This window comes from Salvelinus namaycush, chromosome 38 (assembly GCF_016432855.1).
Source record: "Salvelinus namaycush isolate Seneca chromosome 38, SaNama_1.0, whole genome shotgun sequence".
In the NCBI taxonomy this organism is placed as follows: domain Eukaryota; kingdom Metazoa; phylum Chordata; class Actinopteri; order Salmoniformes; family Salmonidae; genus Salvelinus; species Salvelinus namaycush.
The window spans coordinates 8,124,205-8,140,007 of NC_052344.1; the positions used below are offsets into that span (position 1 = coordinate 8,124,205).

Here is a 15,803-nt window from a genome sequence, read left to right on the forward strand (position 1 = left end):
AACAAGGTCTTGTACCTGAGCAGGCAGGTAAACAACCTTCCACACAGCTCTCTGTAATTTAATGGTATCTAGTCATAAGCAAGGGCATGCCAACTTCAATGTGCTTGTTGCACAGAGGATGTTATGGTGGTTAAATACATCTTGACTATTAGGCAAACCTAGATAGTACTTGGTAAAGTGTTCACTACAAGGGTTCATGCAAGGATGACAGCTCATTCCATGCCAGTTACCATTACTGTTGAAGCAGACAAACCATTCCCAGATCGGTTTGTGCTGTCTTGCTTCAACAACCATCGGCAAGACCGCACAAACAGATCTGTGACCAGGCTAAGCAAACGAAGGTGATACCAAACTATTTACAGTACATGTTTATTGACTTGTCAACAATCGAAACAAAACATTCACAAATACAATTATCAATTCAGCGATCGCCTAAAAACCATTTGCTGCACAGCAAGGATTCAAGTCCAAGGGAGATGACTTTTCCAACTTAAAAGGTGACTAATGACATCATGCGGAGAAGAGGTGTAATAAAATGAGGACAGGCACAGATTTAGGCATTTCCTTGATGGGGAGTAGGGAATCATGGGTTTTCATTAACATTTTAAACTACCCCCTTGGCAACGATCAATAAATACAATTTTGTTCCACAAGGCAGATTTTAATGGCATTGAATTCAAGGTGCCATAATATTTGGCGTTAAACCACGTCCCCAACTCAGCATATAATCTGAACTGTGTTGATTATCTGACCCTGGCACTCTGTCTGCATACATTGAGCCTTAACAGCAGAATACTGTTCAGATTCAGACCCCAAGTACAACATACATGAACTCTAAGTCATCCATAAATACAGCAGCATAAATACATATTCCCACATTATTGCTGCTTTAACTATTTGTCCAATGATTGCTTGACAATGGAGCAGTTCAATGTGTTTGGAAAGGGCACAGAATGAAAAGATTCAGCAATGCATTGTTGACTGATCTGACAAGTGATGCATATGTTATCTTTAATGTGAGGGGAAATTATAGAGAAGGAGAAATGATCCCAAATGGGAGTCATTTTTAGATGGTCAGTATGTTTGGATCAAGCTAAACCATTACTCATGTTTCCTTCTCCTTTCTAGGTTGTGGTACTTCAATATCATTGAAACTTTGGGAAAGGCACTGAATCAGATCAATGTTAGTATTCTACTTAAAACAGATCCCCCAAAATCTGTTTATTTATGTTCTATTAGCAAAGATGGAGTAAAAGTTGGAACAGAAATTGAAAATTTTATTTAAATAAAAACATTTAAGGAGCACCATATTCACAGTGATGGGATGATTTAGTTTACAAATGGACTTACCACAAGCATACTAAAGTGACTGATACAGTTCAGAATGAATGGAGACCAGGTGTTTTGACTCTTACCCATTTTCCATTGATATTATGTTTCTACTATGGTGGATATAAGTCCCTTGGTCAAAAATAGTGCACTACAGAGAGAATAGGGTGCAATTTGGGACACTGATACAGATAACTATCACAGAGAACTGTATATCAGAGATAATTGTTCCAAATACCTGTACGTATATCCGAGATACCTGAATGCATATCAGATAAGTGTTAAATGGGTATTAGGTGAAAGGGAAGGGGTCTATTAGAGACCCAACTACAGTAGCATCAGTCTGTTCTTCACACATAAACTATTAAAATCAGACACTATCTGTTAATAATAAGCCTTGAATAGGAAAAAGTGCTGACGACAACCTCCGTCTAAGTCTGGCATGAGGGTGGTACCAATACTACCTTCCCCTTGTCACACAAAAACATGCCAACTTTCCTAATTGTATGTAGAGAGAAAATAAATGTGAGAGAAAAGCCGAACAGGATGTCTCGTGAAAATACATACAAATAAACGTCCTTCAAATAAATAATCATTCCTCTGAAATGTCTTTCTTATTAAAGTCATGAAGGCCAATATAAAATGAGGAAGTAGTGAGGGTCGTCGTGAATCTGAAAGCCGTGGAGCAAATGATTTCTGGGTCTGCACTGGGTCTGTAGGCAGGCGGATTGAGAGGCTAGAGGCGTGTGGGGGTGAGACGGGGAATGGGGGTGAGACGGGGGAATGGGGCGGGGTCAAGAAACATTCCACTTGGATTCCCTTTAAAATCATCAGACGTCCAAACGCAAAAAGAAAAAAGGCATCCCATTGTTTTTGGTTTTAAGGCGGGGCTACGTAGGCAGAGGGACCATCAACTCCTTCAAGGCGACCCCCTTAAAAATAAATCCTGTGTTCTCCGTCCGACATCTCCTCCCGTCCATCCATCCATCCTCCTTTATTTCAAGCGCTCGATGAGTTCCTGTGTGAGGCCCAGGTGGAGGAGCTGCATTGTGGGCAACTGAGCCAGCTGGGGGTGGGCCTTGAGCAGACGCTCCCAGCACAGCTCCAGCAGGCTGGGCACCACCAGCCAGATCTTAAACAGGGAGCCAGTCCGCTTGTTCTCGTGGATGTTCACCACACCACCGTGGATGTACATGCAGCCAGCCTGACCGGAGAGAAGATCACAATCAGAAACCTTTATCGCCATGCAACAGTCAGTCGCACAGAGAGAGTGAGTGAAATATGAGCGGGATATTGAATTGTGGTTATTGATTTAGGATGATCCTGTGTTCTTGTTTTGGCAGTGTAAGAATATACTGACTAATCGTGCCAATAAAGCTAGTTGGATTGGAAACAAATGGGCTTAGGCCAGAGAGATGAAGAGACTTACAAATGAGTTCTGAAATGAGGTAGTAGAGAGGGGTTAAGGAGACATAGCACCTTATTAAAGGAACATCGTCAAGTGACACTTTGCTTCTTGAAAGTCCAATATCTTTGAAGTTTGACTGCTGACATGCAAAACATTTTGGGACTGTATCAACATTGGTAGTTTTTGAGTGGCGTTTCCTTTTAAGTCTACTATGCTAGATCTTGAAACCAGCGAAATGCGTATAAACTGAATGGGACACTATGACAGTTCTACATCAACTACTACATAATAAACAGCTGAGCTTTCCTCTGGTGTAGTGCCCTACTGACCGGGGTCACAGCAGCACAGTGGAAATAGGCTGGCTCAGGCATCACTGCTGGGAGCTTGGTCCACTGGAACGTCTGTAGGTTGATCTTCCACAGATCAGCCACTATGACTTCACCGTTGTAACCTCCGCATAGAAACACATCTGAGACACACAACATCATGGGTTAGACTGAGACCAGTTAGAATATATTGATGGGATGATGAAAATGACCTCTTTTTTTCTCTCCAAACCCTATTTGAGACTTCATTGAATGGAACTGTTGAATGAGATGCGGAGGCAGACAGAAGCAGACTAATGAAGACTTCTGAAAGTGGCTCTGATAAAACCACCACCGTTAAAACAACCACCAACTCTCAAATGATTGGCATCTTACCATTCAAACAATGAATCCTGACCTAGGATTTTTTTTAAAACATTTTTTCTCAAATGTAAAATCTTTAGCCGAAAGTGTAAATGCATGTGGTTGTTGGAAAAATACCAGTATCGGTTTGATGGGCACCGATGAAAGTACACTTTCTAAATGACTGTCCTTTTAGGTTAAGTGGTCCGGAGTGGGCAACGATACCACTATACCTCCTGTACAAACATTGTAATACTACTGCTATGGAATAAAATTAGAAGAATCTCACCGTTCCGTATCTGCACACAGCTGTGACATCTCCTGGGAGCAGGGTACCCTGTCAAAACCCAAAGCAATTGGATGAGTAGTGATATGTGAAGAAAAATACCCATAGACAGCACATTCGTTTTCTATTAAAACATCAAACACAAACCTATTTTATCATGAGGCTTGGTGGAGATCTCCTCCCAGGAGTTTGTCTCCAGGTTGTACGCATGTATCTGGTACAAAAAAAAGAGGAAATTAGTTCACCTCCAACACACACAAACATAACCCGGCCACATAACCCAGCCTCACAACCCAGCCTCACAACCCAGCCTCACAACCCAGCCTCACAACCCAGCCTCACAACCCAGCCTCACAACCCAGCCTCACAACCCAGCCTCACTCAGTGACAGAAGTCGCTGCTTCATCGATCTTTATGGCTTTACAGCACTAAAAATAGCCTGAAAACCACCAAGTGACCAAATGACCCAGATTAGCTGTCTGTTTGCCTAGTCAGACTCACTACCATCACAGGTTTACGATCATTCTTCTGACCTTCCTTGAAGTTATCACAGATATGAATTGGATGGATAGGTGAAAGTGATTGGAACAGGGCCACAAACTACCACAGGTTTATGTTTACATTTACATTTAAGTCATTTAGCAGACGCTCTTATCCAGAGCGACTTACAAATTGGAAAGTTCATACATATTCATCCTGGTCCCCCCGTGGGAATTGAACCCTGGTCCCCCCGTGGGAATTGAACCCACAACCCTGGCGTTGCAAGCGCCATGCTCTACCAACTGAGCCACACGGGACCATATGTATGTTGATGACAGATTGGTGTACTACCTTGTCCAGAGGATAGGAGGTCCAGGAGGTCCCTCCTCCCAGGATGTATATCCTCTGGCGGTCGTGTGCTATTTCATGTCTGTACCTGTGACACAAACAGACGTGACTCATTACTTATGAGGCCCTCTGCTCCTCTAGGAGCTGAAAGGAATAAGTCAGGTCATGCTACCCAGTGACTGGGGTGTATTCACTAGACACCAAACAGAAGAAATTGGACTGAAACAGGGAGGGACAATGACATGATCCAGTGGGACCGATTAAGGCGTGATGCTCACCGTTCCTCAGGCAGGTCGTCTGGTGGGTTGTTGGGTTTGAGGTGGATCCACTCTCTAGTGTTCAGGTCCAGTCTGTGCAGGTCTGTGCTGTAGATGTAGCCCGTTGTTCCCCCAAATACATACAGGAAGCTGTTAATGATGGCCATCGCCTTGGGGAGAGAGAAACAAAATGGCTACCAAATCAAACTTTAATGGAAATCAACAACAATAAATATTTTTATTTGCAAGGATTGCCTATATCTACTTTTGCTATATAATATGCTCCCCTGGGATTCTTTAATGCCTTCTAGTTAAGTCAATCAGATTTTATTCAAATTTTACAAATGCATATCAAAGTGCATAAGAGCTTTCTAATCTAATGTTCATTACCTCCAACTCAATACCAGTGTCTACAAGTGAAAACAGTGCATTTCTACATTTTGTAGAACTAAATATGACGTTAAAAAGTTATATCCAATGACATCATCAAAAGTTAAAACATTTTGAAAAACTGTGATTTTCAAACACTATGAGATTCACGGTGACGTGGGCAGCAAGAAAAAAACCTCCCTCTGGCTAGAAACGCGTTGCAGGCTTTGAAAATCCCTTGTTTCACCATTAATCCTACCCTGTGATGTCACAGAGAAGCAGTTTTTTCAGGACCCTTCTTGTGTTTTAACTACAGATCACAGAAAGGTGCTGTTTTCACATACAGTGACTTGAACCTTCCACATTTTGTTATGTTACAGCCTTATTATAAAATGTATTAAGTATTCAGACCCTTTGCTATGAGACTCCAAATTGAGCTCAGGTGCATCCTGTTTCCATTGATCATCCTTGAGAAGTTTCTACAACTTGATTGGAGTCCACCTGGGGTAAATTCAATTGATTGGACATGATTTGGAAAGGAACACACCTGTCTATATAAGGCCCCACAGTTGACCGTGCATGTCAGAGCAAATACCAAGCCATGAGGTCGAAGGAATTATCCGTAGAGCTCCGAAACAGGATTGTGTTAAGGCACAGATCTCGGAAAGGGTACCAAAACATTTCTCCAGCATTCAAGATCCCCAAGAACACAGTGGCCTCCATCATTCTTTAATGGAAGAAGTTTGGAACCACCAAGACTCTTCCTAGAGCTGGCTGCCCAGCCAAACTGAGCAATTGGGGGAGAAGGGTCTTGGTCAGGGAGGTGGCCAAGAACCAGATGGTCACTCTGACAGAGCTCTAGAGTTCCTCTGTGGAGATGGGAGAAACTTCCAGAAGGACAACCATCTCTGCAGCACTCCACCAATTAGGCCTTTATGGTAGAGTGGCCAGACGGAATCCACTCCTCAGTAAAAAGGCAGATGACAGCCACTTGGAGTTTGCCAAAAGGCACCCAAAGACTCTCAGACCATGAGAAACAAAATTCTCTGGTCTGATGAAACCAAGATTGAACTGTTTAGCCTGAATGCCAAGCGCCACGTCTAGATGAAACCTGGCACTATCCTTACGGTGAAGCACGGTGGTGGCAGAATCATGCTGTGAAGATGTTTTTCAGCGGCAGGGACTGGGAGACTAGTCAGGATGGAGGCAAAGATGAACGGAGAAAAGTAGCGAGATCCTTGATGAAAACCTGCACCAGAGTGCTCAGGACCTCAGACTGGGGCGAAGGTTCACCTTCCAACAGGACAACAACCCTAAGCATACAGCCAACACAATGCAGGAGTGGCTTCGGGACAAGTCTCTGAATGTCCTTGAGTGGCCCAGCCAGAGCTCGGACTTGTACCCGATCGATCATCTCTGGAGACCTGAAAATAGCTGTGCAGTGACACTCCCCATCTAACCTGACCGAGTTTGAGAGGATCTACAGAGAAGAATGGGAGAAACTCCCCAAATACAGGTTTGCCAAGCTTGCAGCGTCATACCCAAGAAGACTCGAGGCTATAATCGCTACCAAAGGTGCTTCAACAAAGTACTGAGTAAAGGGTCTGTATACTTACGTAAATGTGATAAACTTTTTTTTAAGCAAACTTTTTTTTGTTTTTGTTTCTGCTTTGTCATTATGGGGTATTGTGTGTAGATTGATGAGAGTAAAATATTTGTTTAATCCATTTTAGAATAAGGCTGTAACCTAACAAAATGTGGAAAAAGTCAAGGTGTCTGATTACACTGATATGGTACTGGAGATAATGAATGAGGTTGAAAAGTGGCGGAAGTGCCCTTTAACAGGAAACGGAGTGTAGGCCTAAACCTCAGAAGAGTCCAGAGCAAGCCAAGGAGGCAGTGGCAGACAGAACCAGTAGAGAAGATAATCAGAGATGAGCCAGTAATGCCAGATTTGATTGGCCTACCTGTCCGTAGATTCGGTTGGGCTTCTTCCCTCGGCAGTTGAGCAGCGACCACCGCTTGTACTTGACGTTGCAGACGTGGACGTCATTCCCGTTGTTTTCCCCAAAGGGAATCCCAGTGCCACCAAACACCAGCAGATTGTTTCCATGTAAAACAGCTGAGGGACACAATACTGAGGGTTTAAGCTGGGTCGTGTTCATTAGGGCACACAGTAGCAAAACCTTAAGACATTTTGCAACGGAAAACAAAGTGTTTCTTACTGGACTTATTTTACAAGCATTTCGCTACACCCAAAATAACATTAGCTAAATATGTGTTTTCAACCAATAAAATTAGATTTGAAGTCCCTCCCATTGTCATGGCTACTGGACACTATACCCAGCGGTCTGACAGCAGGTGGGATTGTCCATCTGGAGGCTTTTCACCAAATCACTAAACTTGATAATCCATTGTCTTCTGAGGTCATAATATCATGGGATGACGAGGTAAAACCGAAAAATCATCCACAGACCAATTATTTATCAAACAGTCCATTTGATGTTAATGAGGTGTAGAAATGCTCTTTCGTGATTTAATACATCAATGAGTTAGCTAAATCATATTTTACTAACCAAAACTCGTCACAAGTGACTGGGTTCTAAATCAGTTTAACCCCCACCAGCATCTCATTGGCAGTGCTTGTTCATTCAAGCATTCTTTCATACAATCACAATTGGTTTGATTTAATTAAACATTTTAGATGTGGAGAATTCTAGGATATTTAATTGTACCCTCTTGATAAGAAGTGACCATACTGTATTAAGTTGTTATTGATGGATTACATGCATTGGAAATGAAAAAGTAAATACTGCAACCTGAGTTTTCCATTCATAAATGTCCAGGGTAAATTACTACAGTAGATGGGCCCTGGTATTTCATTTGTACTGAATGACTGTCAAATCTGTGCTAAGTCTGCTCAATGAACTACATTTATACTGCAGATCAGTGGCGATTTTAGCATGTAAATCTTGGTGGGGCAAATTAAAACAAAACAAGTTTTTATATGCATGCCAGCAAAGCCACTACACAACACCAACTGAGCCACACGGGACTCCTGAACCTAATACCCTTCAGTACCCCTGAACATAATACCCTTCAGTACCCCTGAACATAATACCCTTCAGTACCCCTGAACATAATACCCTTCAGTACTCCTGAACATAATACCCTTCAGTACTCCTGAACATAATACCCTTCAGTACCCCTGAACATAATACCCTTCGGTACCTGAAGATACTACTAAAAGATCATTTTCACTGTAGTGTCCCTTTAAATTCCATACCTGAAAAAAACAATCCTACTGGTTCCCTTACCTGACATGGAAGCCAGCTCGGTGGGCATGTAGCCCTCTGTACGGATCTGCTGCCAGGTGCCCGTGGCAAAGTGGTACCTCCACAGCTCCCTGAACAGCGGGTAGTCCTCGTTCTCCTGGCCGCCCGACTCATCATAGTCCGGATTATACCCCCCGAACACGTACAGGTTGGTGTTGTCTGCCACGCAGCGATGCCCGCTCCGAGCTGGGGGCATATGGAGGCCTGTGGGGTGGTACAGAGTGGTAGAGGTATTAGGAGGAGGATGACAGTAAGGGACAAGGTGGAGAGAGATGTTAAGCTACAGCGGGCTACAACTACAGGAATCACACATAGCCTAGTTGGCCATCGTTCATCAGTCCTGTGTTAATCTTCATGGGTTCACATCATGCTGCCATGATAATAAAAGTTGATCAAAAAATATAAACTGTTCTAACTAGAAGATGTAAACAGGACAGCTTGACTAGTTTATAGAGCTGCAAGATTCTGGTAAACTTACCAAAACATAGAAAAACAAGGAAAATGTTCCCTTGTGGGGACATTTCCCAAGTCCCCAATAAGGCAAAGGATATTTTAGGCTTAGCTTAAGGGATAGAATCAGGGTTAGGAAAATAGTATTTTTGATGGGAATAAATGTTTGGTCCCCACAGGGATAGAAAAACAAAGTATGTGTGTGGATTCACTGAAAACAAAACGGCTCAGACTTAGGAACACAACTTTCAAAAGGTCCCACCGATGGGGCGCTCTTTTCCACAGTGACTGTCCACCAAGAGAGATCACAAGAGCCCTGCCACCTTCACCTTTCAGCTGCATGACTTTCCTCTCTGCAGTAAAAACACAGAGCTCACCACCAATAGCCTAATTCCTAGGCTGGGCATTTGGTCCATAACCTGCAACACTGCAGCTGATACCAGTGTTCCCAGCCAACATAATGAAAAAAGTTCAATTCTCATTTGGATGCATCAATTAAGTAGCCAGCCACATAAGGATTAGGGCGAGTAGTCAGCTATTAGACTGGCAGCTGGCACGTAGAGAACACGCCGATTCTTACATTCTAATAATTTACCAGACTCTCTTATCCAGAGACATTTACAGTAGTGAGTGGATACATTTTCGTATATTTGTAAGTACTGATCCCCCATGGGAATCGAACCCACAACCCTGGCGTTGCAAGCGCCATGCTCTACTGACTGAGCTGATAGTCAGAGAGAATCAACAAAATGGGTGGGTGCTGGAAGGTGACAAAAAGACACTAACATAAGGCGAGTGTGTTTTTCATGGCCCGGTGACCCGGGTGGGTGGAGAGTTCACTTAATGATCAATGAAATGGTCTAAAATGGAAGGACCAATGGAAGGGTCTGCCCATCCGGGGCATGCAAAACGAACTCGCCCAGACACACTCACACCCAACCTAAAGGCCATACTAATTTTCTTAGGGCCCGTCACCACAATCAGAGTCGGCAGTCGGTCAGTAACACACACATCAACCACTTGTTTCTTAAACATCAGCAGCAGAGCAAGGGGTCCCTAATGACTCAAGGGGGTCAAAATGGCCTCTTCTAACATAGCACCATGATGATGTTGTGATTAGATGCAGATCCTAGGTTAGGCTAACAGAACCCAGGACATTGTTTACAGGGTAGTCATTTTTCAGAGACCGTGGGTTGCAGTGTGAACTACAGAGGGCAAGCTATCCAAAACATGTTTCCCATGTCCAACAGCATAGCGAGAGTCCGTGCTAAACAGAATAACCCATTTCTGCAGCACACTGTGTACAAGAGAAAGGAACACTCATTCCAGAGACCTAGAATGTTACTGGTTTGTTTATAACAGGGTGTTGGGCCACCACAACAGCTTCAATGCGCTTTAGCATAGATCCTACAAGTGTCTGGAACTCTATTGGAGGGATGCGACACCATTCTTCCACAAGAAATTACCTAATTTTGTGTTTTGTTGATGGTGGTGGAAAATACCATCTTAAGCACCGCTCCAGAATCTCCCATAAGTGTTCAATTAGGTTGAGATCTGACAGACACACACACACACCACCCTTTAAACCCCCTATGCTCTTTTGAGACCCCTCTTTCAAAGTTCCTGAGATCTCTTCTTCTAGCCATGCATGGTAGTCAAAATAATTGGAATTTCTATACATGACCCTATGCATGATGGGATGTTAATTCCTTAATTAACTCTGCAACTCCACCTGTGTGGAATCACCTGCTTTCAATATACTTTATATCCCTTATTGACTCAAGTGTTTGGTTTATTTTGTCAGGTACTTGTCCATTCACACCATATGTGAAACACTGATACTCTCAGCGCCAGGCTTGAGACCGAGATAAAGCTTTACCATGCCAAAACGACACTCAACTAACAAGCTAAAAGACGAGATAAGAAATGGGTTGAGCACAGGTCATTCTTCATCTTCAGTCTCAATGTAGGGCAGGCATGATCAAATCCACTCTACTAGAATCCAAAAATGCTATACTTTAATGAAGTACAGGACCTAGGCTACCTTAGGTCAAGGGAAAGGGGAAACCTAGTCAGTTGCACAACTGAATGCATTCAACCGAAATGTGTCTTCTGCATTTAAACCAACACATCTATTCTAGGTTTGAGAACATTCCACCATTCAATGCCACTTTCACATAGCACGAACCGAGTGGGGATGGTGATGCCGTTGTATAATGCAGTATAATGGACCAGGCATGTGTTTTGTCCATCAGCAGACAGACAGTGCCAAGCTCAAGAGGCTGGCTCGCACCCAAGCTCTGCTACCAAATCCCACTGTCACTGTCCATTGGCCCAGTTCCTGTCACACTGTTGTTCTCCCAGGCCCTAAACATCCCCATGCATTCTATTTTCCCAGGCCCTAAACATCCCCATGCATTTTGTTCTCCCAGGCCCTAAACATCCCCATGCATTCTGTTCTCCCAGGCCCTAAACATCCCCATGCATTCTGTTCTCCCAAGCCCTAAACATCCCCATGCATTCTATTTTCCCAGGCCCTAAACATCCCCATGCATTTTGTTCTCCCAGGCCCTAAACATCCCCATGCATTCTGTTCTCCCAGGCCCTAAACATCCCATGTATTCTGTTCTCCCAGGCCCTAAACATCCCATGTATTCTGTTCTCCCAGGCCCTAAACATCCCCATGTATTCTGTTCTCCCAGGCCCTAAACATCCCCATGTATTCTGTTCTCCCAGGCCCTAAACATCCCATGTATTCTGTTCTCCCAGGCCCTAAACATCCCCGTGCATTCTGTTCTCCCAGGACCTAAACATCCCCATGCATTCAACTTTGTGAGCTGGTCTGACAGCCTGGCTTTATATTGCCCAGGCACTCATGTCCTCTCTATGTTGCTAGGTGGCTTTTTTCAATGTCACTCAATGTCCACGCATTGAAAGAAACATACATAAGCTTATCTGGACATACGATCTATAAGTGTTTCTGTGTCTGTACAGTAGCACATTTCACCAGCCGCTGAAAATCAGTCTAGGATTACATCTGCTCAGTGATCATGAGTTACAGAGAAGAGTGCATGTACATTGGCATACATGTAGCCTAGCCTCTTTCTACAGCATGTAGCCTAGCCTCTTTCTACAACATGTAGCCTATCCTCTTTCTACAGCATGCAGCCTAGCATGTAGCCTAGCCTCTTTCTACAGCATGTAGCCTATCCTCTTTCTACAGCATGTAGCCTAGCCTCTTTCTACAGCATGCAGCCTAGCCTCTTTCTACAGCATGCAGCCTAGCCTCCTTCTACAGCATGCAGCCTAGCCTCCTTCTACAGCATGCAGCCTAGCCTCTTTCTACAGCATGTAGCCTATCCTCTTTCTACAGCATGTAGCCTAGCCTCTTTCTACAGCATGTAGCCTAGCCTCTTTCTACAGCATGTAGCCTAGCCTCTTTCTACTGCATGTGGCCTATCCTCTTTCTACAGCATGTAGCCTTGCCTCTTTCTACAGCATGTAGCCTAGCCTCTTTCTACAGCATGCATTCTCATTAGCACATGTCCTTCGTGCACACACACTCAACATAATTTTAGAAGAAGGAAGGCATTGCCTAGATATTGCACAACAGCTAAATAGTAGGCCACATACAACTATACCTACAGAGAGCAATAGTAATGGCGTCTTTTTGTAGGCACTAACTCCGCCATGGCTCATTAGCCAAAGCCTATGGGGAATTTATATTGATAAACAGAGAAAATAAGGTCTGTGGTAAACACAGGCTGAGGAGATCTTATACATTTTGTGATAATCTTCATTAGCTAATGTCACTTTAAGCATTTATTTAATCAAAACAAGCACATAGTCTTCATAATTCATAATTCATAAAGGTCCTGTTAATTGACTGATATTATCTCATAGGGGGGGAAAAAACATAAGATCTCCTAAGCCTGTGTTAACCTCAGACCTTATTTTCAGTGTTTATTCCAAAACCCCATTCTTTCCCACCATAGGAATTGCTGAACGAACCAGATGTAACTGATTTCCGGTATTTAGGACTACAAGCTGGCGAGCTCTATGTTACTATGAACAAGGGTTGCCGCCAGCTGGCTAACAACTGTTGGACTATGGACCACAGTACCTGGGGCTCCGGATGCAGTCCTTGATGTAACAAACACAAATCCATCCGGCATCAGTATATATGTGATTATTAAACAGCATTAGATTATATTCCTGTGTATTGCCAACAATAGAAGGCCTAATGCCTGAGGACCAAAATAATGTGATGATGTGTATAATGAAATATGATCAATTTCTCATCTTGGTGGTTTGGAGTCAGTGTCGAGGTCATTCGCATACTGTAAATCAATCAATACCGTGGTCAATAGCTTCAGTTAAATGTATGAATCACGTTCTACTAAACAGATTTTTTTTGCAAGGATGGAGGATCACCTGGAGTTGAGCATTTCTGCAGATGAGTCGACCACCAACCATCTTTCCATAATCATGATGTCAGTCTAGCGAACGTTATGCATCAAGCATTTGTATAGCCAACAACTGACCCAGAATCTGGCCTTATTAATGAACGTCTCCTGTAAAGACAGATTCTGGTTCAGCCAACAACATGAAGCGCAAAAAAATGACATATGTGAAATAATGTTAGCTAGAATTAACGTTAGTCAGCTAAAACATTTGCAATCCAGCTAATAACGTTAGTAGATTAGGCTAATATGAGATTGTTTACGTTCATATTTTATTCTTAAACGGTGTTTCCATGGTTTATTGCTCTCTGACCAAACCAAAATAAACATAGATAGTTAATTACCTACCTAGGTAACGTTAGCTAGTTAGTGGTTCAGACAGAGGCTAACTAGTTAGCTACCTAGGTCGCCGCTATTGTTACATTTGGTTAAACATCTTGCCTTTCAATGTCAATAGCACAAAAACCCAGTTATCCTCTGCAATCAAGATTAGCGGACTTTGTCAAACATATTCATTGAATTGGTTTCATAACAGTAACGTTACCAGCGGACAGGTCTCTTAGTAATATGGCTAACGTTAGCTAGCTAGATATGCTACATGTTGTTTTTGACTGACCTGCTACTCTGACTGGAGGCCTCACTGTCAGTTTCTCGAATTTATTCAGTTGTTCCGAACTGCGATCGCCTTCTGCGGCCGACATCGTTTTCCAGATCCAAGACGATCAACAAAATGTTACTCAAAATTGCGACAAAATGCTTTAAGGTGCTGATAATACATTACAACAAATACAACATTACATTATTCCCAAGGAAAGCCATTTACAAATGCACCGTTCATGTATCCCTGACCAATCAGAGAGCCTGTTATTGATGTGCATCGCGTAGGAAAGTTATTGGGTTTCCACTAGTTACCACAGCCATCGTAAATATTAATGAAAACAAACGTTTTCTTTTTGGTCTTAATGTAAGGCTAAGGTTAGACATAAGGTTGGCAGTGTGGATTAGGTTAGAGTTAGGTTTAAAATCATATTTTGAGAAGATACATTTAAGTAATGGGCGGGGTTTAGTACTTTGTGGCTGTGATAACTAGTGACGACCAAATTATGGGCGGGGCGAGGTACATACTATGTTGGAAATAATTTATTTTCAAGCCAGGGTGCATAATTGAGCGCTTTGCATAGTTCATAGATGGTCCTATTTTTCTAATTGTCCATAAATTACTTGGATTTAATGCAAAAAGTTTGGCATATGTTTCATAATGATGGATTAAGCATGAATTACCAATTACTAATACTGTGTCACTGTGACTTGGTTAATAGAAGAAGGCTTAAAGTCAAATGAAAATGCATTTATTCATACCTTGGCCACATGAAATTGTTGAGGAGGAAAATATTCATCAGGGACGAAAACACTTTATTGACACCATCAATTCATGAAGCAAAAGCACATCACTGACAATAGTCATAAAACCCTAGAAGAAGTGTTGGATATTCGCTCTTGGATTTCTGGACAACATCGAGCTGAAAATAAACAAGAGGGAAATACATTTTATTTATTGAAAGAAGCATTTACGTTTTAAACATTGGCCTGTTGATCATTTAAATTCCACAATATGAAATTATATGAAGACAAAATGCATCTATCTGTCAATTCACTTTCTCAGGGTAACAGAACTGATTGGATGGCAATGACTTCCTTACCCTCCCTGTCCTGGATGGCTGTGCTTATTGCCAGAGTTACAGCCACAACCAGGTGTGGTTCTAGCTTATATGGCTCCCTGAGGGGAACCACCCCTTCAACAATATGTCTGTGAAACTATATATTCACAGTATCATGAATTAATTGTGTTTTATTTGGTAACATTTTGTAGTGTGACTGATTTTACTAATTGAATTAGTACTGTACAAAGTTAGAGGTGCACTATTTGATAGATTCCCCCGCTCCCCCTACCTTGGGCTTCCAGTGGGGAGACCTGAGGTCAACCTACCCCCGCCCCCTCCCCATCTCGTACTTCTGAGTGGAAGACCTTCCCAGGCAATAGCCTGCCTAGCTCACAAACTTGAATCAGGGCGACCCACTCCGACAAGGTTAATTGACCCACAGTCCCACACGGTGACATGATATCATTGACGTGACTTGAAAATGAGCGATAGAAAACCGATCGCGTAAATGTCACCAATCCAAATTTTTGCGGCCGCCCCCTGCCGCCCCCAACAAGATGCCGCCCAGGGCGGCTGCCCATGTCGCCTATACCTAAATCCGCCACTTGCCACAACAGACTGCAAACAGAGAAGACAATACTCACATTGTACATATAACTCGCCAGCCAGCATTCTACAACATACCCCAATGGTCCTTGGGGCTGGTGTTATGTCTTATTTTCTCTGTCTCCTTTCTCTCTGTCATGATG

The 15,803-nt window shown here is 42.9% G+C and overlaps 1 protein-coding gene across 1 annotated transcript; it reads right to left on the reverse strand.

Moving 5' to 3' along the window:
- Positions 1–1,256: 1,256 nt before the first annotated feature.
- LOC120032005 (kelch domain-containing protein 10-like) lies at positions 1,257–14,394 on the reverse strand. Its single transcript, XM_038977911.1, has 9 exons — positions 14,010–14,394; positions 8,463–8,684; positions 7,113–7,267; positions 4,798–4,946; positions 4,523–4,607; positions 3,839–3,905; positions 3,695–3,742; positions 3,067–3,206; positions 1,257–2,533 (listed from the first exon to the last, which is right to left on the reverse strand). Exons 1-9 carry the CDS (start codon positions 14,092–14,094, stop codon positions 2,324–2,326), a joined length of 1,161 nt encoding a protein of 386 aa, XP_038833839.1. The 5' UTR covers positions 14,095–14,394; the 3' UTR covers positions 1,257–2,323.
- Positions 14,395–15,803: the final 1,409 nt, after the last annotated feature.

Coding starts and splice junctions, on each gene's coding strand:
- LOC120032005 (XM_038977911.1), bottom strand. CDS start 14,094: ATGTCGGCCGCAGAAGGCGATCGCAGTTCGGAACAACTGAATAAATTC. Junction 4,947..7,112: donor CCAACCGAATCTACGGACAG/GTAGGCCAATCA, acceptor TCTCTCCCCAAG/GCGATGGCCATCATTAACAG. Junction 3,207..3,694: donor CTGTGTGCAGATACGGAACG/GTGAGATTCTTC, acceptor TGTGTGTCTCAG/ATGTGTTTCTATGCGGAGGT.